Genomic DNA, 21,736 nt, shown 5'->3' on the forward strand with positions numbered 1-21,736 from the left:
ATAACACTTCGTGTTTTTTTTTTAGAAATATATTAAAATAATATTTTTTTATTTTTTAAAAATTATTTTTAATATTAGCATATAAAAAAGATTTAAAAATATAAAAAAATTAATTAAAAATATAAAAATTAAAAATTTTAAGAGAATATGGTTAGAAACAGTGCTTCCTTATCCTAGATGCTTCCTTATCCTCCTAACACAACTTAATTTTATCGGTTTTAATTATCTAATTTAATCGAACAATATTTCCAATTATACGCAGCATGGGAATGCATTTAATTGGCATAGAAGAATAAGTTAGATATAAAACTCAAGTGTTAGATTTGTTAGTCTTACGTCTGAATCTCATAATCAATATTCAGGGGAATGCAATTGAATTAATGTGAAGAATATATTTTAAAATCATTTTAAAAATTAACATAATTTCAGTTAATGTCTGCGAATTAATCCAAATATATCATTAACATGAAATTTAATAATAATAATAAACTAAAAAGTGTGGGTTTTTCACTGTGTATATATATTACTATTCATCCTCTCACATTTGACTATGAATCTACTATTCAAAATTTTGCTTCTTTTCGACTTTATCCTCGAACGCTTTTTTTTACATAATTGTATTTTTTTTTAACAAATTCAAGGGAAATTAAAATCAAATTTGTTGATTATAAACATAATTAAAAGAAAAATGATCAAAGTAGAAAAGACGCTATAAATAGGTGATGGTTTCAAAGTTCACATAAAAATTTTAATTCAGTCTTCACACTTTAAAAGTTATACATATTTGGTTCCTCAATATTTTATTAATTTTTTTTTGGTATAAAAGTTTATTTTTGTTATTTTTTAATCTCTGATTTGAAAGATGAGAGAGAGGTCGTTGGATTGTAGCAGTAGAGAGAGAAAAATATCATTGGCGCCGATTTCAGCCACCAAAACAACTAATCTTTGTGTCAAATGTCTCCATTCGATAAGTGGAGTTCATATTAGATGTTTTTAACCTTGAATGTACCTAAAAAACATATCTGAGTTCAAGAAGATTTTTGGTTTTGGAACAGTTTTTGAGTTTTTTTAAAACCATGGATAGGTTTATCAAGATTCCTATGATATTTTTTATGTGTTTTTGGGTCAAAAATTAGTTTTTAAGTAAAAAAAACCTCAATCCCTGATTTTTTAGCCATTATGGTGGGTGAAATCTGAACAAAATCAGATGATGCGTAAAAAAAAATGAGACTGGCGACATATTATTCGCTCCAGTTTCAATAAAAATAAATAAGAGCCTAAGCGCGCGAGCCCTAACAAAATGAGCCAAGTGGGCTGGCTTTGCCTAGTAGCGCTTGTTTTTTTTTTTTTTAAAAAAAATTAATGCTTTTTTATGTTTTTTTTTAAATTAATGCATTTTTATTTATATTTAAATTAATACCTCTTCTCTCTTTTATTTTTTTATACAACCTTTTTTAAATAAAGATTATTTTTTAGTTATTTTGTATGTTTTTAATTTTTGAAGAGATTTTTCTGATTCATCTATAATTTCTTTTATCTTTTGTATGGATAAAATTTATTTTTAGATGATATTTCTAATATGTGCAACTTTGCATAAATATTTTTTCTTTTATTTTTTTCAATTAATTTAATGTGTGTGTCTATTTCCATTATCGTTTGATTGAATACAAAATTATTTTAATAAATAAATTTAATAAACACAATCGGGTAAATGTCATGTCTAGCGAGATTAAATATCTTGATTCATCTCTTGATTTTTCAAGTTTTATTTTTAGTTATCGTTTATGATTTTTTATTTATTTATTAAGCTATATAATTATTGATTTATTTAATTACTTATATGCATTAAATTTTTTATTATTACTTAGAAGTTTTTTATCTACAAAGTCAGGTTGATAAAACCCATTTATATAATTTTTTTTTTATAGCAAAAGAAATATTCGCCGGGGCCAAACAGGTAATAATAAAGCTACATTCCATCCATGTTCATGATTCATTATTGCTTACCAGTCAATAATATAATGGGAAGAGGCCAAATTATCGATGGTCAAGCACAAGGAATGGATTGCATCAAAAGCAGCAAGGAACAAATCATTTATCAGTCAAAAACAATATCATCGGGGAGAGCGAAGTTATTCTTTGCTCAAATCACTAGGCTTCAAGGGTTTGCATGCTTCTTTAACGAGAGGACAAAGAAGAAAGGGATGGCCGACGGTCCCTCACTTGAAGCATGGGTGTGACCACGTCAAATGTAAAGCAATGTAACGTCCTTTTATAGCAGAAAGACAATAGCTAGCTTTGTCGAAACTCCATTTTGAATTTAGGGCAGGGAGTCGGGGATGATCTCCTTTTTGTAATTATACCCTTTTCTTTATTAGGCTTTCTTGATTCATCTTCTCCTTTTTCGTTTTTTCCTCTGTGATGTTGAATTCTTTCCAAGTTTTACCGACAAAGTGTTAGATGAGAATGCATTATAAAATGGAATTGGAAGCTAAACTTTCGGCATTTCGATTGATATTGTTGTGATATTTTTTAGAAGTATTTTTTAATTAAAAATATATTAAAATAATGTATATATAAGAATCTACCAACCAGAATCATCATGATATAGGGAAAACATGATCATTTTGATATATTAATAAATAGTTTTTGGTGATGAACATATATAGTCCATTGAAGTTAGATGCTCACCAAGTAACATGGTTTAATTGATGATTATTTCATAAGCATGCCGTACTGGAAGGTTGTTATCCTATGATTTAACTGGAAATAGAGACTAAATGGATATTACTTGGCCCAAGGGGATGCTATTTGCATTAGCATCAAACTTAAACGGTTAGATTGCTCCAATAAACTTTGAATCCCACATTTCAACAGATAAGTTTATCCAATCCAAAAGGACCAGGATCTTGGCAAAAGCCAATATGATGTTACAAACTGCACTAAATCCAGCAAACCATAGTTTCTAGCAGCTTTAAGACTGCTGCATTATCAAAAAATCCTAAGCTCCATTCCTGATGCTGCTGAGAAAAATGGAAAAAGCCCCTGATCTTCATGCTGTTGATTTCCAGGGCCTCAACATCTTCAGGCAATGTCTTTCCTAGGGTTTTTAATATTCGGTAAGTTTCATTCTAACATCTACTTCTCAATCTTGTCCCCGGCAACTCGTTGTTTTCATGGCCTTTGCCCATTCTATGCCTCTGTCTCAATCTTGCGCCAATACTATCTGGGTTTGGTTCAGCATGAGTACGCTTCTTGAGCTGACTGCTCTCCAATACAACACGTTTATCATCCTCAACATGCATTTCATTTTCTTCCTCCATGTTTTGGCTTGATGACATGACATTTACAGCTGGTTTAACATTAGAGGCTTTCTCATCCACCCCCATGAACTCTGCATCATCTTTGCCATTACTTTTCCAACGTCTCTGCCTTAATCTTGCAGCAATACTATCTGGACTTGGGTTGATGGCAGATGCGTGTTTCCTTTTATGTTTCAGGCAACTTTCAGATGGAATATTGCCTTCAAATTTTGGCATTGATAATGCAAGATCATCATGAATCACATGGCAGATGCGTGTTTCTTTCTTCTCTTCCTCACTTCTAAATTCATTTTCATACATGTCTTCAAATTTAGGCATTGATAATGCAAGATCGTCAAGAATCTCATGGGTGCCAGCAGATTCAACTTTCTTGGACCTTGCTTCACTTCCAGAAAATGTCAATGACTTGTCTGTCTGACAAGCTGTAGCACGATTTCCATTGCTTTGCACGTGCTTCTCGTTATTCATTTCCTCACATTGAGGCTTCGATAAACCAAGGTTGTCATGAACCTCATGGTTGACCTTTGCATATTCCACATTCTCAGACTTCACTTCACTGCTTGAAAAAGTCAATGCCCTTTTTGTCTGACCATCATTAGCCAGATTTCTGCTGCTTGATATTTTGTTCTCTGTCTTGCTCTTTAACTCATCAAGTATTTTGTCTTCAGATTGATGCTCTAATTGCTCAGCTGTTTTATAAATGAACTGTGGAGATTCTTTGGACACCACTTCCATGTTGGAAAAGGGCAGTGACCTTTTTGCAGAAACTTCATTGGCAGTGTTTTGTAGGCGCTTGGTTTGGATGAGATAGTGTGCAACGGACTTGTAGCCCAAACTTGATATCTGGAAGGATAGGTATACAAAAGGCTTGCTCAGTTAGTTTTCTGCAATAAGGAGTTGGATTTTCATATTTTGTTAAGCTGAGAAAGCTACCTTCCTATAAAGAGTGCCAGTGGGAGGCCACCCTTTTGCTTGTCGGCACAAACTGCAGTTGCAAATTCCACGACATACAGGGCATAACCAATTCGGATTTTCCAAGGCTTCAAGTACATGCTCCCCATATCTGCATACCAAGAAAGGAAGAACTGAGAAAAATAGACTTTCCAAATTAAACTGATCAGTTGTTTCAGTCTTTTAGGTTGTGAAATGGGCCTTTTATGATACAAATTAAATAAAAATAAAATAAATAGTCAAATGGCAGGGTTCGCATAGTTGCACTTTTGGAAACCAGGCAAGTAGCCTTCTGATATTATAAAAGGAAAAACAAGTGAGAGGTCAGATGGGCAAACCTAGGAGAATTAAATTAAATGAGAAAATATGAGGTCCAACAAAGACAGACCAGCAGAGGCTTTACAAGTTTGGCAGGGCAACAAAAAAAATTGAATTGATTATCTATGGATTGTTTCCGTAGTTAGTGTGCATTGAAACTTAGAATTATAAGCCTAGAAAATCTTGGAAACTCAGAGCAAATACAAGTCAAGAATATTCTAAAAATATTTACCTCATGTACAAACAATCTCCACAGAACTGTCCCTGGACCATCTTGCATTCGCAGCAGTGAGTACGATAACCAAGAGTTTTCTGCCTGTCAAGTACCATTTTCAATTTGTGAATGATTGAAGTCATATAGATTTTGTAAAGAAATGATTTAAGAACCTAAGTGCAAACATAAATATCAGATAATAGGAAACACAAAACAAGAAAGGGAAAATTTAATTGTTGGATAGATATTCACATTAAAGCCGTCCAAAGCTATTTTGATAATTTCTTTCTAGCTGCTAATTTTAAAGGAAAACAAGTGATTGTGGGAAAGCATTTTCTATTGAACTTCCACTTTTCAAAAGTTTATTTGTTTTTGAACCATGTGCGGAAAAAAATATTAAATTTTAAAATTTGAAGCTTTTTCCACTGATCAATTAATCAAATAATAAACAACTTGAGAATCAATGATCTGACAAACCAATTTAACATGCAGGGTATTGTCATGAATAATGCAAATTGGCCCTTTGCTATCAATATTCAGCTCTACTTCTCAACAATGAAAGCGAGTTCAATTTTGTCAAAAGAAAAATATATCAAACCTCATTATAGCATCATATCCTTAACAAAACCTTCTAAAAAAGAAACTGATACATTAATTGGTATAACAAGTTCAATTGTTTTCATCTCCCCCCTCTTCCACCAAGCTCCATTTACTGCAACAAAACTCTCAGCAAACTTCTCCGCAAGTCCCAAACACTCTAACCACTTCAGACACCAAACCAGGTCCTCCCTTTCCTAGCATTTTGGCAACTCCCAACCTTGTCATTACTAGTCTCACCAGCACCACTGCATCAACTATAAGATTGCATCATTGATATACTATCATTGCTTTGTCAACCAGGCACAAGTTCCCTGTTCCAAAACCACTACATTTTAACACTACCACAGCCCCCCACTTTCCATTCCCAGACCTTCAGTTACAACTTCTTTTGTTACCACTAGCAGTGCATCCCTTACAACAACACCACACACAAAAACTTAGGTATTCTACTGCATATTTTCAGATAGCCAGTTCAGTTAATAATGGAAAGAAGTTGGCATTAAGCTTTCCTTCAAAACTTGTGCCATAACAAAATTTACAGAGATCATTTAAACTAAAATTAAAGTCAACTTCTACGCACTATAATCTTTTTGTTTCTTATGATATATTCAATGTGAATTTTGATACTGTTGTCATTAGCTGTACTAGCACACGATACAAACTAAGCATTCAAATCAATTCATGATCCTCACACACAACCACACAAGCAAATATGGCCATGCCATTTGTTTATTGTTGTTAGTATTGCTAACATGTTTTTATCACTGGCTCCTCTTCAAAAACTATCTTAAAGCTGTAAGAAACCCCAACCATTCACTTGCAGTAACCTAGAAATGCTTTACTGAGTGTTTGATCATCTTTGACAGTACTAAGAGGTCAAATGGTAAAGAAAGTCAGCGCTCTTTCCATGAAGCAGCATTTAAGGTACTTCTTTCAGAAAGGGGATGTGAAAAAGGTTATAATTAGAGTGAAGATTACTCTATGGATAGACATACCAACTTAAGTTTTAGAAGCACAAAAAGTCCACCAATTTAAGTTTTACGAGAAGTAATTTTACAATTATGGTTACTATACGCCCTAAAACTCATTTCAGCAACCTTCTCAAAGAACAGCACTTCTAATCACAATACTTCACTAATCTGTGCACTACCAAATGGACACCTCCATGTCTTTAAGAACAATTGCATATCAAACATAGCTAAATTTGTTGGAAAGCATGTGACAAAATGTCACGTTTTCTTGTTAATAACAGGATTACTATCGCAAAGGCATACCTTACTACCCTCAAAAGATAAGTTTAGCACACGATGACATACAAATGGAGTTCAAAAAGCATGCTGACCTGCATTGGTGGCAAGTCTTTCCATTTATCGGATCATAAATTCTCTTTCCATCCTTCCCACACCCATCCACAAAAAGCGTCCAGCTCCTCTCGGTGTTTCCTAACAGCTTCTCATGCTCTTCCGTGTATATCTCAGGCTTTGATCCCACCTCTTGCATTATATTCTCATCCTCTAACAATCCATCTTTCTTAGTCAATGCCACTTCTGAGTAACTAACTGGAGTTGAATTTTGCAACCTAAGCTTGCCCCAAAAACAGAAAAGAAAAACATTAAAGTGAGACAATAATTCACATGAAAACAAAATTAGTCTTGAAACCTTATTCCTAGCCAAAAATACAAAAGACCCATGTAGGATTTGAAAATAAATGTTATACCACTACACCTATCATAATTCCAATATTCAATATTTACAAAACTAATTAAGGAAGTTTTATCAAAACACTTGAAAGATACAAAATTTCATCACCTACTTGAAAATCCTTGTATAAATTTTTATTTAACATAAAAACACATAAAAAATTCTATATTACATGTCCTTTTTACTTATTTTCATGTTTCTAGCTAGTAACACAGAAAGATAAAAACTTTAATAAACTCAAAAGAGCATATTAAATGTTAAGATATTAAAAAAAGGCCTCAAAATATGAACTTTAATCAAACCCAGTTGATAAAATATTCTTTCAAAGCCATGACATTCAAAGCGTAATAGAAATCCCAGAATTTAAAACATGCATTAACCACAAAATGGGGTGAAGAAGAAAAAAGGGGGGGGGGGGGGTCATGCTACAGGCACCTAGAGGAACGGCGAAGAGGCCCACGTGGCAGAAAGGGAGTGGGGTGTTTTGTCGAGGAAGGGCTTGTCCTTGGAGTTCTTTTAGGAGGAGCAGTGCAAGCCTTGAGCTTGAGAGAAAGGTCCATGAGACCAAGTTTTTGCATTCTTTCGAGGTTTTCTTTGATTCTTTCTTCTCTCGTTTGTTCGTAGACAGAAATCTTTGGGGTTTCGTGGTGCTCATTGTTGTTGATTTCTTCATTTGGCTTTGTGTTTTTGTTGGGCTCTTGGTGATCTCGTGGCCTTCTCTTTCTCAAAGTTGACATTTTTGAGCTTTCTCGGTTCACTCTCTCTCTCTCTGTGATTTTGGTCTCTGTGTGTGTGTGTGGTTTCTCAACGGTAATGTTTTTTGTTTTGGATTTTGAAATGGAGGATGGAGTAAGGAAAGTTGGAATTTGGGATTTTTAAATGACACCAATACCCTTTACAAGTCACAAAATCTCCCCTGTTTGCACTCTGTTTTCAAGGGTTCTTCTGACATAATATATTAGGATGATAGCATTCTTGAAGGGAGGGAGGAGGAACCTGAATTTGCTTGTGCATGGTCGCACTGTCATTCTCAGATTTGTATTCCGGCAAGAAAACCCTCTCAGTTAGTAGTTCAATTTTCAGAATACCAGTCATGAAAACTACCATCATTTCTTGTTGGTGGTGTTTTACATCCTTCTCATCATGGTTAGAAAACGTAATTTTTATAACCCAATTTTTTATTTTATTTTAAAAATATATTTTTAAAAAATTTCAAAAAAATATATTCTTAACACATTCTCATCATTTTCTTTATTTTTAATGTTTTTTTATAAAATTAAAGATTTAAAGATTACTTTTAATGCATTAAGCTTCGCTAATTTTAAAATTATTAATTAATGTTTTTCATCAAATCAACGTTAATGTTTTTTTATAAAATTAAAGATTTAAAGATTACTTTTAATGCATTAAGCTTCGCTAATTTTAAAATTATTAATTAATGTTTTTCATCAAATCAACGTTAATGTTTTTTTAAAAAACTAAAATATAAAAAGTAAGAAAAATAATATATATATATATATATATAATGTTTTTTTTAATTAAAAATTTAAAAATTTATTTTTAATATCAAAACGTTCATTTTAAAATTATTAATTATTTTTTTCATTAAATTAATATTAATGTTGTTTTTTTTTTTTAAATCAAAACACACACACATAACTAAAACGTCAAACAAGAAAATAAAGTCAACAAAATAAAATCAAGTTGTTAGGAACCAGACATGAGACAAAATTATTATATTGCCTGTAAATAATTATTTAAAAACAAATTAGAATAGAAAGGGAAAGGCCACCTGCACAAAACTCCACCCTCATTTTGCACAAAAACACCAACTTTATCTCATTTTGCCAGCACCTAACATCTCACTGCCCAACGCCAGCTCCGTTCTTCTTCTCCACCATGAGCTGCCCAGTATACACTGCAGTTATTTTTACGTATAGCAAAGAGCTATTCAAATTACTTTATTTATTTATATGTCAATAAATTCTTATAAGAAAACTAATAACTTAGATTCAAGTGAATCAAAATAATTTTCTATAATTCTTCATTTTTTTAATTAATTTTTATCTAGAAAAAATAGTTTTTTTAGGTATTTGAGATGGAAATTAGAATAAATATTCAAATATCTTAGACAATCCAAACTAAAAATAAAAAAAAATACATCTATTTAATTAAAACCTAGATACCTTTTTGTTGGTTTTTTTTTACTAGAATGTTTATTTGTTTTCAAACAAAAGCTTATTAGAATCATAAATATCACACGATAATAAAAATAAATATATGCACGAAAACCAACAAATATTTTTATTTTTAAAAATAATAAATATTTGTACAAAAAGAGTGTTGGTTAATTATATAAAAAAAAATACAATGATTTTATTCGAAAACTAAGTATAAATTAAACCATATTTAATAAAAAAATAATTATTTTTAATGAAATTTAATTAAAATAAAAAAGAATAAAAAAAACAAAAAAAACTCCACAAACAAAGGCCAAACACTTAGGTCTAGGTGACTAAGCATGGTTGGCCAATAACAAAACAAGGTAGGCGTGCATGGCCCTACCAAGCAGCCTTTGTGCATGAGTTTTTTTATTGTTTAAAATGATTGTTCATCCATTTTTTTTTAAAAAAATTAGATGATGCATTACCCATCGGTAACTCCAAATTCAATTGTTAAATCGAGCTGAAACTTTATATGAAGATTCCAGAGGTATTTATCTATGTTGGGGTAAATTATTAGGTGAATCAGAGTTCAAAAAAAACTTGCGATATAAGTCAAAATAAGCTGTATGAATTTTGTTATTTATTTCCTTTTGACCCGTGGACTTCCTATTTGACAAGGATTTTTTTTTCTAAAAAGATGTGACAGCTTGTTTTAGGAATTTCCTAGTTCCACAAGGATCTTTAATGAGCTGAAACATAATTTTCAAGAGTTACAATGATTTATTAATGGTCCAGAATACTTTTCTTATAAAGATTTCTTATTCATTCTTGCTACACAAGGAAAAAAGGGCTGATACTATTTGATGATAGATTAGTTATTTTTATTATTTTCTTTCATGTTTGGGCTTAATTAAAACTTTGTTTTGAGCTAAGATCTAAGACTTGTTTGGATCAGGTTATGGATTTTTTAATTTAGGGTTTTTGGGATCAGTTCAGCCCATAATGGTAAATCCATTAGGGTTAATTTTTAAGAACTATTTAAACACATGTAACCTAAATTTCGGAGCCATTGATGAATATTATTTTTGATTTTTTTCAGTTTTAATGTTTGAGATTGATTCTTGCATTATTCAGTTCTTGAACAAACTGAATTTGACTTATAGAAGATTAACTGGTTTCGTGGCGTCATTCTACTTCATTCCAATAGTGTTGGTGCCTTGGGACAAGTTTCCATTGTGTCACACTCCTATCAGATTTATTTTGGCTTTCCAAGATCAGATCTCAATCTTGATTGTGGGTTGCGTGACCACGTGATCACGAGGTTCATATCAGTTGGTATCAGAGCCTAACTTGGATCATATCACAAGGCTGAACCGTATCACAAAAACTCAGATTCAAAATTATTAATTTAATCGAAAAAACCAATTTTCACTTGAAAATACCTAACAAACATCCCACAAACCTTGATAAATCAATATCTAATATCAAAACAACCTTTAATCAGTCAAAAAATCAAAATTTATCTTGAATAAGAAAACATTTTTAGACCTAAATCTATTTTTTTCCACCAATATAAAGGATAGAAAACACCTAAAAGGAAAAAAGATTGATTTTTTTATTTCAGTATCAAATTTGATCCTTAAAGTTTTATTTGTTTAATCAATCAAATTGAATTTCATTTAGTCAAATTGAGCATTAACTTAATATTAGGTTGTTTTTTTTATAATGCGAGAACCCCATATAAAATTAATCAAAACAAAATATGAAATTTAAATTCCAATAAAAAAAATATGAAAAGATAAAATTGAAAAAAATAAAAAATAATTCAAGGACCCAAAAAAAAAACAAAAACACTATTTCAATCCACATGCAATGTTATCTTGATCTCGTTTAAGTTTTCTATAGTATATCTATTGAGTTCATATCCTTGAGTTTTGGATGATGCCAAGACCTATAAACAACATCTTGAGACATATTTTTATCTCATCAAATTACTTTAATAATATATATTAATTTTCTAAATTCGAATTTTAAAATAAATATTCGTAAGAGTTTATTAAATATTTTTGAATTCATCAAGTTTATATAAAAAAAATCACATGCATAAAAATACGTAAGAAATTGAAAATCAAATCTCAAGAACAAAAACTAACAGAAAAAAAATGGTTAATCTATTGCGGAAATTAATAACTCCAGTACTGTAAGAATATCACCGCTCCTTCATCTATTTAACTTAACCTATTTATATTAACTGTGAATCTCCTTAAATTTAATATGATTTTTAGTAATTTAAGAAAATAAAAACAATGCATGAATATAGAAATAAAAGCTCTATCAAGTATCTATCTCTATGAGCTAATCAAGACTCGGGTTTTTGATTGGATGGTTCTTCTCCCTCGAGCTCTAGGCTCGCCTTCCATCATGGACCTTTTATTTCCGAGTATACTTGTGGGCAAATGGCATGTACTTAAATAATAAATTTGGGTGCTATGGAGTTCAACGCCTAAACCAAACACCACCCAAGTCCCCTTGGCTAGAACATTTTCTAATTTAGGCCACTAATAACCTTGATTGAATTAATGCATATCTTTGACCTTCATGGGAGCTAATTACGTATTGCAAAAGCAAGCTCCAAAAGTTCGCAACACGTTGAGAAATTTGCAACAATGTTGATGAACTACCTCTGGGAACTTTGTCGTCCATACGCGCACTAGTCCTTCCCTCTACAATAGTGGGTCTTACCAAATACCTTATTACAACATAGCTTACAAGTTTCACCTATGGATTCTTTGCTTCTTCTTGTGACAAAAAGCTGCATAAATACTCACCACTAGGGCTCTATCTTGATATAACATTTGTAGTATCAATCTCATTAACTTGTGAATTGTAGAAAAGCTAGCTAGCCATGGCCACGATAATCTACACCTTGGCCTTGGTGCTTTTTGTCGTGGATTTGAGCTATTTTGGAAAGGTAGCTTGTGATAATTCTGCTTTAGGAGCTTCTTTTATATTTGGTGATTCCCTAGTTGATGCTGGAAACAACAATTATCTACCAACTTTGTCCAAGGCCAATATCAAGCCTAATGGCATTGATTTTAAAGCATCCGGCGGAAACCCTACCGGCCGGTATACCAATGGGAGAACCATTGGTGACATTGTAGGTAAGCCAGCTGCTTGTGACATGTTTCCCTTTTTGTTCTTCCTGTTTCAATCTTCTCTATATTTCATTGCTTCATATTTGTGAGTGCTAATTAACTTCATGTTTCCAGGGGAAGAACTAGGACAACCAAACTATGCTCACCCGTTTTTGTCTCCAAACACCACTGGAAAAGCTATATTATATGGCGTGAATTATGCATCCGGAGGAGGAGGGATTATGAATGGAACTGGAAGAATATTTGTTAGCACTTGACAACCTTAGCTATAGAAACTACAACATACATACATATATATATATATACATATATATATATATTCACATGTGCATGATTTATGTATTGTATTGTGCAGGTTAATAGGCTAGGAATGGATGTACAAATTGACTACTTCGCAATTACTAGAAAGCAGTTCGATAAATTGCTGGGTGCATCCCAGGCAAGAGATTATATCATGAAGAAATCCATCTTCTCTATTACAGTTGGAGCAAATGATTTCCTCAACAATTATCTACTTCCAGTTCTCTCTATTGGAGCAAGGATTTCTGAAAGTCCTGATGCATTCATTGATGACATGCTCAGTCACTTTAAAGGCCAACTTACGGTATGAAAATCATCACTCTTATCAGTAACCTCTGATTACTTGAAAAATATATATCAGTGTGTAATTTTTCTTTTTGGTTGCAGAGACTATACAAAATGGATGCTCGAAAATTTGTAATCGGGAACGTTGGCCCGATAGGTTGCATTCCATATCAAAAGACAATAAATCAATTAAGCGAAAATGAATGCGTGGGATTGGCAAATAAGCTAGCAGTTCAGTATAATGGACGATTGAAAGATTTACTTGCTGAACTAAATGAAAACCTTCCAGGAGCTACATTTGTTCTTGCTAATGTGTATGATATGGTGATGGAACTCATCACAAATTATGAAAAATATGGTAAGTGATCATACTTGTGGGAAAAATATTATATATGCTTTCCTTGGTGACTTTAGACCCTAATTCTATTAATTAAGTACTCTTGGTTTGACAAAGCTAAATAGTTGTTGGCACTTGGTATGTTAGGCTAGATTTTTAGTTTCTGGTTTTTCTTGACTATTAAAGTTTGCTTGGCTGACTAGTTGACTGTTGGGTGGTGGATATATAGATAGGTGAAGGTTATGTACTCTCTAAATTATCTAAAAATCAAAATTTCAATTGTTTTTATGATATAAATGATTATATTTGGGATGAAGTACTTACCAAAAATCCAGATTTTTATGTGATAATCTTTTCTTTTTCTTTCTCATTTATCAGATTTAGATGTTATTTTAAAGATTGTGCATTTCATAACATTAATTAAATCTTGCCCTACTGTATTTTTTTGTTTGTTTGGAAAACTAGAATGTACAAAGTTATGAAGGAATATCATCTGTGAGAGTTGTGTGCAGGATTTACAACATCAAGTAGAGCTTGTTGTGGAAATGGAGGGCAATTTGCAGGGATAATTCCATGTGGACCAACGTCAACCTTGTGCGAAGATCGATCCAAGCATGTGTTCTGGGATCCTTATCATCCAAGTGAGGCTGCCAACGTTATAATTGCCAAGAAACTGTTGGATGGAGATACAAAATACATATCTCCCGTGAATCTCAGGCAACTTCGAGATCTTTGAATGTTGTAATTAATAATGTTTCTTGAATTGTGTGTGATTACTTCTTGGAGCAACATATGAACCGATTCAATTCGATCTTGTTCTGTATTTCAACAAGGTTTCGCTCTATAGATATATATTTTGTAAACTTTTACAAGTATAATTAAAGTTTTCATCATCTTTCACTTCAGAATTTTGCTGCATTCTCTTACACTTATTCTTGTTTCTCGAAACATATTCTGCCTCACTCAGGTGCTTAGATGTTTTCCTGTAAAACCAAAAGTCTAAGGTTCTCGTCACTTGAAATCCCTTGTGCACCACCAAAAATATTCAACCAGGACAATTAGAACCTGAACAAAAACTGAATCAGTAGTGCTTTTTCCTAACCTTCATAATCATCGTTTTTGACATTTAAGACATGCGGCTTTTCAGAACATATATGGCTCAGAATTATATATGTTGTATCCACCAGATGCTGACAGGGAAACAGCGCATTACTTCCTTGCGGATGCTAATTTCATCCTGGATGATAACTATTTCTAGCAACACAACATGTGATTTTAACGTGGTAAAACAAACATAAGATGGTGATGATGTCCCAAAAATAAGTCTTCTCCGTTGGTTAATCAATATAACCTAACAATTTCCTCAATTTTTCTTAACCAAAAACTAAAGTAGTTGATAACTTATACTAGGTAGACCAAGACTTCACAACTTAAACCGCTAAATCCACGATCCAAGTCATTATCTCTATTAGGCTTAATATTTTTGTATATTATTCTATACTTAATTATATAATTTTAAAAACAAACACTTGCAAAATAGAACACTAACCAAATACGGTGATGTTTATTTGAGACCACAACAATCTCATAAAAAAAAAACTAAAACAAATTATGAAAAACAATTAAAAATCAACCAAATATTGAAGGATAAAATTAAATAAAAAAAGAAAGAAAATCAATAAAAATCCAAAATTGATGAATGAAATTGAAAAAAAAAAACTTAGGTGCACGAGCTTAGGTGGCCAAACACGCATGAATGTTTTTTTTAGTGGATGACATGTCATCCGCCCTTGCTTTTTTAAAAACAATATAGCCAACACATCACTTGTTGTTGCTAGAAAGGTGGCCGGAAGATCCAAGATGAGGTTTTATAGGCTAAAAATCCATTTTTGAACCCATACCATAAAAATATCTCTAAATCACTTACCAACCTTAAAATCAACTAAAGAAAAGAAAAATGATCTGAATAAAAAAAAATCAAAATAGAACCTAATCTCCTTTTACAGACATATTTATAGGAAAACCTCACCATCATCGAACTCTTCTCATTAAAAGAAATATGTTAACACAAAAAACAATAAGTTTTATTATCAAAAAATGGTCAAACCGATTTCTTTTTCTCTCTTTATTGTTTTCAGGCAGCTTTCTTTCTTTTCTCTCAAAGTCAGGGATTGAAAAATAAATTTTTGAATCTAAATTAAAATTATCAAGAATTTAGAATTAGGCATATATTTTTCTTTGAGTTTTAAATTTTAGTTATCTCTTTTTTTAATTTGATAATTTGACCATAATTTCAAAATTGATTCCATCTAATTTTGCTATAAATAGATTAAATTAAAGAAAAAAATTTAAAACAAAAAAACAAAGTCAAAAGCTTCATTGTTCATACGAGTAGTGAAGCAAAAACTCCAAATATTTTAGTATAGAAAGTAATTAATTGTTGACTAAATATATCTCAATTTCAAAGTTGATCATAATTCTTCAACATACCTTATAAGTTTGATTCAATATTATTTTGAACTAACATAAACACATCAAATAATTCATCACTTAATTTTATAATTTTCATGTATAAATTTTTAATTAAATTTGAATAAATGAAACTTAATGTCTAAAATCACATTAATGCACATAAAAAGAGTAGGAAAGTTTGACTAATATAGGTTGCGTGAGCACCCTTTCAATTTAATTTTTTATTCTTTCAATTATATACTCTTCTATTTAGATTTTGTTTGGTGTAATAAATAATTAATTACATGTTTGATTTTATTTTTTATGGACTAAAATCAAGCATATGCATAAATATATTTAAACTCAAACATAAAATACATAAAAATATTATTTCTCTCTTAATCTTAAATCTTTTTTTGTGGTAGAAATCGGGGCCAAAGCCCAAAACTAAAGTGAACTAGGAAACACAGTTCCAATCAAGTCATAATATAAAAACCAATACAAACCCTCTGGAGGGTCATTAATAGTCGAATAATCCCTAAACAATGAATGTCTGGAAAGACCAAAGTAAGCGAGCCAATCAGCAGCAGCATTCGCCTCCCTGTAAGTATGTTGCACTTGAACTTTCCAATCTCTACTTAGAGCTTCTCGAGCTTTGCTAATTAAGGCGAAGTTAGCATCAACTTTCACAAAACTGTTTCTTGATCAGACCCACCACTACCACGTAATCAGATTCTAAAATAATTTTGCGCAAGCCAAATGACCAAGCCAACTCTAGCCCTGTAATCACAACCCATAACCCAGCCTAGCATAAATTGAAGTACAAATCGTTAAAATCAGATGAAATTGCGTAAAAACATGATTTCAGGACCGTTTTAATGATTTCAACAAAAAACATACACTGCACTGCAATAGTGCAATATATGTTTTCTTCAAACCAATAACGACATGCCAGTTGTCACTCATCCATGTTTTACCCTAAATTCTTTATCTCTGAAGAGAAAATCTCTGAGATCGACGAGTCATTGCTTCCTCTCATCAACAGTGGCAGGCAACAGCGATCTCGCTCTCCTTCCTCCGCCATACCTGACCCTCCCTCTGCTCTTCCATTAGTTTTTCTTTTTCTCGTGGAGTAATATTTAAATGCTTGCATCTCCCACTCAAGAAAGAAAGGAATCGTTACTTTTAAAAGAGAGAAAACAAACAAACTCTCAGGGGCATCGCAGTATCAGTATTACTATCTTAGCGTAAAGCAATCATAACTGATTCTACCTCCATTTCTCTGATACCTATTTTATCAACTGCAAATTCCTCTCCTCAACCTCTCCATACAATAACAATAGCAATTCATAAACGTAATGCATCGCTATTTGATTTTTATTTTCTTTCTAATTTGTTTGTCATTATGTTTTCTTTTTCTTTTTGGTGGATTAGGTTTAGTTGTACTTGGAATCGGGGGGAAATGGGGCTGATTTCAGGGATATTTTTGGGGATCATCTTTGGAATCGGGTTGATGGCTGGATGCCTGGATGGAAACACATAATGCAGTACCAAAGCACCAAAAGAGTTGCTAAGGTTCGTTAATTTTGATTGAGATACCAGCCATTTTCCTTTCTCTCTCTTTATTATTTGTTCCGTAGAAGTTGCTTGAAAATACTGTGAGGTGCATTGAATTTGGAAAGTTAAATGCGATCTCGAATTTATGTCTGTAGGCAGTTGATATAAAACTTCTCAGAACTCAACAGAGATGATTTGAAGAAAATATGTGGTGATAATTTTCCTGATTGGATATCTTTTCCTGCTTTTGAACAGGTCTGTAATCTTGTCTAATTAGGTACTCCTGTATTTTAAATTGAGTTTGAATTCTAATTTCATGTTGTGCTGTCATTTTGGAACTTGTAGTATATTTTTGTAAAGCTAAAGGACAACGTATCATGTATCAAGAAAAAAAATCACCTTCTGCATCGTTGCATGGTTAGGATGTGGTTCACTGCTAATTCGTACTCTGGTTGCATCTTGCAAGTGAAATGGCTAAACAAGCAATTGGGCAAATTATAGCCTTTTGTTGCAGAAGTAAGATTCTTGTTTTTTTTATTCTTATTATATTTTTTGGCTTACAATTAGGTGTAATTGGGAAAAACATTTATGTATACTAGTAAATGCTGTTCATGTTTAGGCAAAAAAATAATAATAAAATCCATGCATATTGATAAGAATTATAGGAAGGTAGAGTTTGTTGTAAAGAGAGTAATGCAAATCAAATATTTTGTAAAATTTTACTAATAACCGAATTCTCTTGACTTTTCTTCATCCACTTTGAAGAGCAATCATCACTATACTTTGAAAAAAATTCCTTACGACTTTACGATTCGTTTTTACGATCCGAGTTTATTTTATATTTTCCGTGCCGTGTCAAAAATACGTTTTTGATAACCTTGCGATTGCCCCTCATTTGCTTCCGCAAACAATAACATATCATCTGCAAAGCATAAATGGGAAATTTGTTTACCTTCTTTACCAACCTGGAATGGTTTCCAATTACCCAGGCTAACTTCTCTATGAATCAGTTGTGACAAGTGTTCCAAACATAGCACAAGGATATAAAGAGACAAGGGGTCCCCTTTGACGGATTCTATAGCAAGAAGGAATTTTTCTAAAGGACTCTTAGTGTGTGTTTGGCAGTGTGGTAGCGGTTGCTTTTCAAATAGTTTTTCGTGTCGAAATACATGCCAATAATGTTTTTTTATTTTTTAAAAATCATTTTTGACATCAGCACATCAAAACGATCCAAAAAATACAAATCGCACTCAATTTTAGCAAAAAAAAAAATAATTCAAAATTTGATGAAACGTAGTTACAAACACAATGACGAACAGTATCTTATTCCACAAGACACTTAAATAGGTAGTTTCAATGCACTTCATAATGATACCCACTATGCTTCTTGAAATTCTTGCTAATATGAGAGTGTTTCTAATGAAATCCCATCAAAGCCTATCATAGGCTTTTTCTAGATCCACCTTAATAGCCATCACCCCCTTCCTCCTTTTCAAATTACGCTTTTACGAATATGCCTGGAAGAGTGGAAGTTTTTCTTGATTTTATTAATTAAAGTTTAAATATAACAAATATTAGTTTTTCTTGTTCCATTACCAATTCATTAGGCCTCAAAAACAATTCCAACTCAATCATAAGCGATTCCTACTTCTTTTGTTCTTTGGGTCATCTTTGCACTCTTTAGGCTCACCAATATTCCTAACAACTAATCCCTCCATTGCCATACTTGAGTTCCTCACTATAATTTATATAAAAGAAAAAAAGTTCCTCTCTATCATTTCTTTTAGGTTATTATTTGAAGAAGGCATTTGCTTGTAGGCATTAGAATTTAAAAGGCATGGGTTGTTTTCTTCTTTTGCTTGCATATACTAATGCCATGCATGCATGGTTTTAAGGCTTGGTGGACTTGGAGCAAAGTTTGGATCATAAGTTGAGGGGTGAATCAATGTTGATTAGGTTAGAAATCGATCTATTTAAAACATAAAAAATTAAAATGATATTGTTTTGATAAAAAAATCAATATATTAATGATTAAGTTTTAGTTGAGTCTGGATTGATGTAATCAATTTGATTTTTTTTTATCAAAATTAAATTTTTTTTAATTTTTTTTCAGGGACCATTCTATAGTCTATAGTCTATAGCCAGTTTTAAAACAAGGGACGCATGAAATGAAATGAGATATTGATTGATATTAGGAGCGAGAATAACGCTGTACCCACCACCGAAAACACTGTCTTATACACGAAGGAATCGATATTAACCAATTCAATAATGACATTCACGTTTGATGGAAGATGAAAAGCCTGGGACTAAGAAATCCATCCCAACTAAAATCCATGTGATGGAATCATAATGCACCAAGAAAATGCCAAAAAGAAAAGGAGGGAACAGAGTTTCAATCTGAAGAAAAGAACAGGGAGGATGATGGAGGAGGAAAGGACAGATTGTCAGTTATTATGGGCGACCGAATAACACAGTACTGAACTTCTACACTACATGGTGCTAGCTACGAAGGGAGGCCGAGTCTGAGGCTGATCAACTCAACAATGTTTTACTGAAAGCGACATATGATCGTGCCAAGGAGACATTTAGATGGCTTCTCAGCCCTCGCGTGCCTCTGGGTTAAGAGAGAGAGATAATCAAAACCACCACTCCGATGGCCATGACCCACCTCCATCTACCGACACCTCAAGTCCTTTGCTGACAGGTGTCTCTGTTCATAGTTTGGGACCCCACCCCCCCCCCCCCCCCCCCCCCACATCATCGATCTTACCCTTCTCTAGGGACTTGCTTTTTGACCACAAACTAGCATGACTATGAAAAGCTTAGCTCAGCCAGCCAGCCAGCCAGCCCTATCCTTGGTTCGTGGCGCGTCTCACAAGTTTTGAAACCGGAATTGGCGAGCCATGGCCTCTGTTTCCTGTTCAATGAAGGAGCTATAAAAGTGCTAAGATATCCTTGTGGTGGAAATTCAAGTGAATTCCTTCTTTTGGTCTTTTATATATATATAATCCATGCTGGTCTTTCTTTGATGTGTGGTCAAATTTGTAACCATGCTTCTTCTAACTCTTTTGTTCATCTTATAGGGACCCAAAAGACTGATCTTCTTTCTGTTTCGTTACCAAGTTTTCCTCATCAATACTTTGTAATCGACTGAGATGACATTTTGAATTATCAAACCCTAACGTAAATGACCATGCTTGACCATAAATAAAAAATAAATAAAAATAATGGCATTAAATTATCCCTGTAGATATTTATCCCATGTGAAGGGCTTACATCATGGGTGAGTGAAATACATGTCATTTTTTTAATTCCATTTTATTAAAGAAAATAAAAGGTCTAGCTAGGAGGTAGGAATAGGGTAGCCAATATGACAATGGCTACAACGTTTTCACTTTACACAGACTCAGAGTGAAAACACTACAAAGACCCTATCCCATGACCTGAAGACTACATAAAGGTGTTAGTTGACAGATTAAGATTTGTGAACATCTTTTGTTTGGAGGTGAAATTGAAAGAAAGACAGTGAATTATGGAAATTGTTTAATGTGATCCATATATGGCCTCGTCGTCCAACAAGTATTGTTGGGATATTAATATAGTAGATGGTCTAGAGCTTAGGATAAGAGGCTTGCTACTCTGTGATCTCAAGTTCGAGTCTTATGGTTATTAATATGATAACAGTGAAGGTTTACATAATCATTAATTTCAGGGCTCGTGGGATTAGTTGAGATGAGCGCAAGCTGGCCTGGATACCCACATTAATAAAAAAAAAGTATTGTTTGATTTTTTTATTAACGTGAATGTCCGGGCCAACTTGCGTATACCTTAACTAATTTTACAGGCTTTAAAATTAATAACTATGTAAATTTCTAATGACTTTAAAGTTTACGAGACTCGAACTGGTAATTTCTAGAAGTGAAAAAAAAACAAGACATCAGGAAATAAAAGTCTATATTGTCAAAGACAAGAGAGTTTCTTGCCCTTGACGATGTTCACATTAGTGGGAATTAGCAAGAACATGGCAGGATTTATAATATACCTTCATCAATTCAAATCCCAATCCATTGAAATGCATGTTGGATTATGTTAATATATCAATTTGTTGGTAGTTAACATGCATGAAATAACAGTATCTTAGAGTTTTTTTTGTTTTTCAAAGCAACATGATGTATATATATTTTTAAAAATAATACATTTTGAAGAGTCATAGTTGATATATATGACTATAAAATTACATGTCTGATCTATAACTTTAGTTATTTGAGCTAATTTTTTTAGCCACTCAAGTTATGCATGATCTTTTTTTAGAAAAATAAATAAATTTTTATAAAAGTTGATTTTGTTGTTATTCTATTCAATATTACTACACCTTT

The 21,736-nt window shown here is 32.4% G+C and overlaps 2 protein-coding genes and 1 long non-coding RNA gene across 4 annotated transcripts; 2 read left to right on the forward strand and 1 right to left on the reverse strand.

Moving 5' to 3' along the window:
* Positions 1–2,816: 2,816 nt before the first annotated feature.
* LOC7483144 (uncharacterized) lies at positions 2,817–8,140 on the reverse strand. Its single transcript, XM_002310134.4, has 5 exons — positions 7,543–8,140; positions 6,749–6,985; positions 4,825–4,908; positions 4,257–4,386; positions 2,817–4,166 (listed from the first exon to the last, which is right to left on the reverse strand). The coding sequence occupies exons 1-5, from the start codon at positions 7,842–7,844 to the stop codon at positions 3,132–3,134; spliced, it is 1,788 nt and encodes a 595-aa protein (XP_002310170.2). The 5' UTR covers positions 7,845–8,140; the 3' UTR covers positions 2,817–3,131.
* A 3,957-nt stretch (positions 8,141–12,097) lies between these two features.
* On the forward strand, positions 12,098–14,257 carry LOC7477985 (GDSL esterase/lipase At2g23540). Its single transcript, XM_002310727.4, has 5 exons — positions 12,098–12,433; positions 12,542–12,672; positions 12,783–13,031; positions 13,115–13,370; positions 13,862–14,257. Exons 1-5 carry the CDS (start codon positions 12,178–12,180, stop codon positions 14,083–14,085), a joined length of 1,116 nt encoding a protein of 371 aa, XP_002310763.2. The 5' UTR covers positions 12,098–12,177; the 3' UTR covers positions 14,086–14,257.
* A 2,305-nt stretch (positions 14,258–16,562) lies between these two features.
* On the forward strand, positions 16,563–17,870 carry LOC112328205 (uncharacterized). 2 transcript variants are annotated; one of them, XR_002982888.2, is made up of 3 exons: positions 16,739–17,375; positions 17,513–17,612; positions 17,703–17,870. It is a non-coding gene; the product is annotated as an uncharacterized LOC112328205 (long non-coding RNA). The 2 variants fall into 2 exon arrangements; XR_002982887.2 differs by having other exon boundaries at positions 16,563–17,375; positions 17,513–17,870.
* Positions 17,871–21,736: the final 3,866 nt, after the last annotated feature.

This window comes from Populus trichocarpa, chromosome 7 (genome assembly GCF_000002775.5).
Source record: "Populus trichocarpa isolate Nisqually-1 chromosome 7, P.trichocarpa_v4.1, whole genome shotgun sequence".
Classification (NCBI taxonomy): domain Eukaryota; kingdom Viridiplantae; phylum Streptophyta; class Magnoliopsida; order Malpighiales; family Salicaceae; genus Populus; species Populus trichocarpa.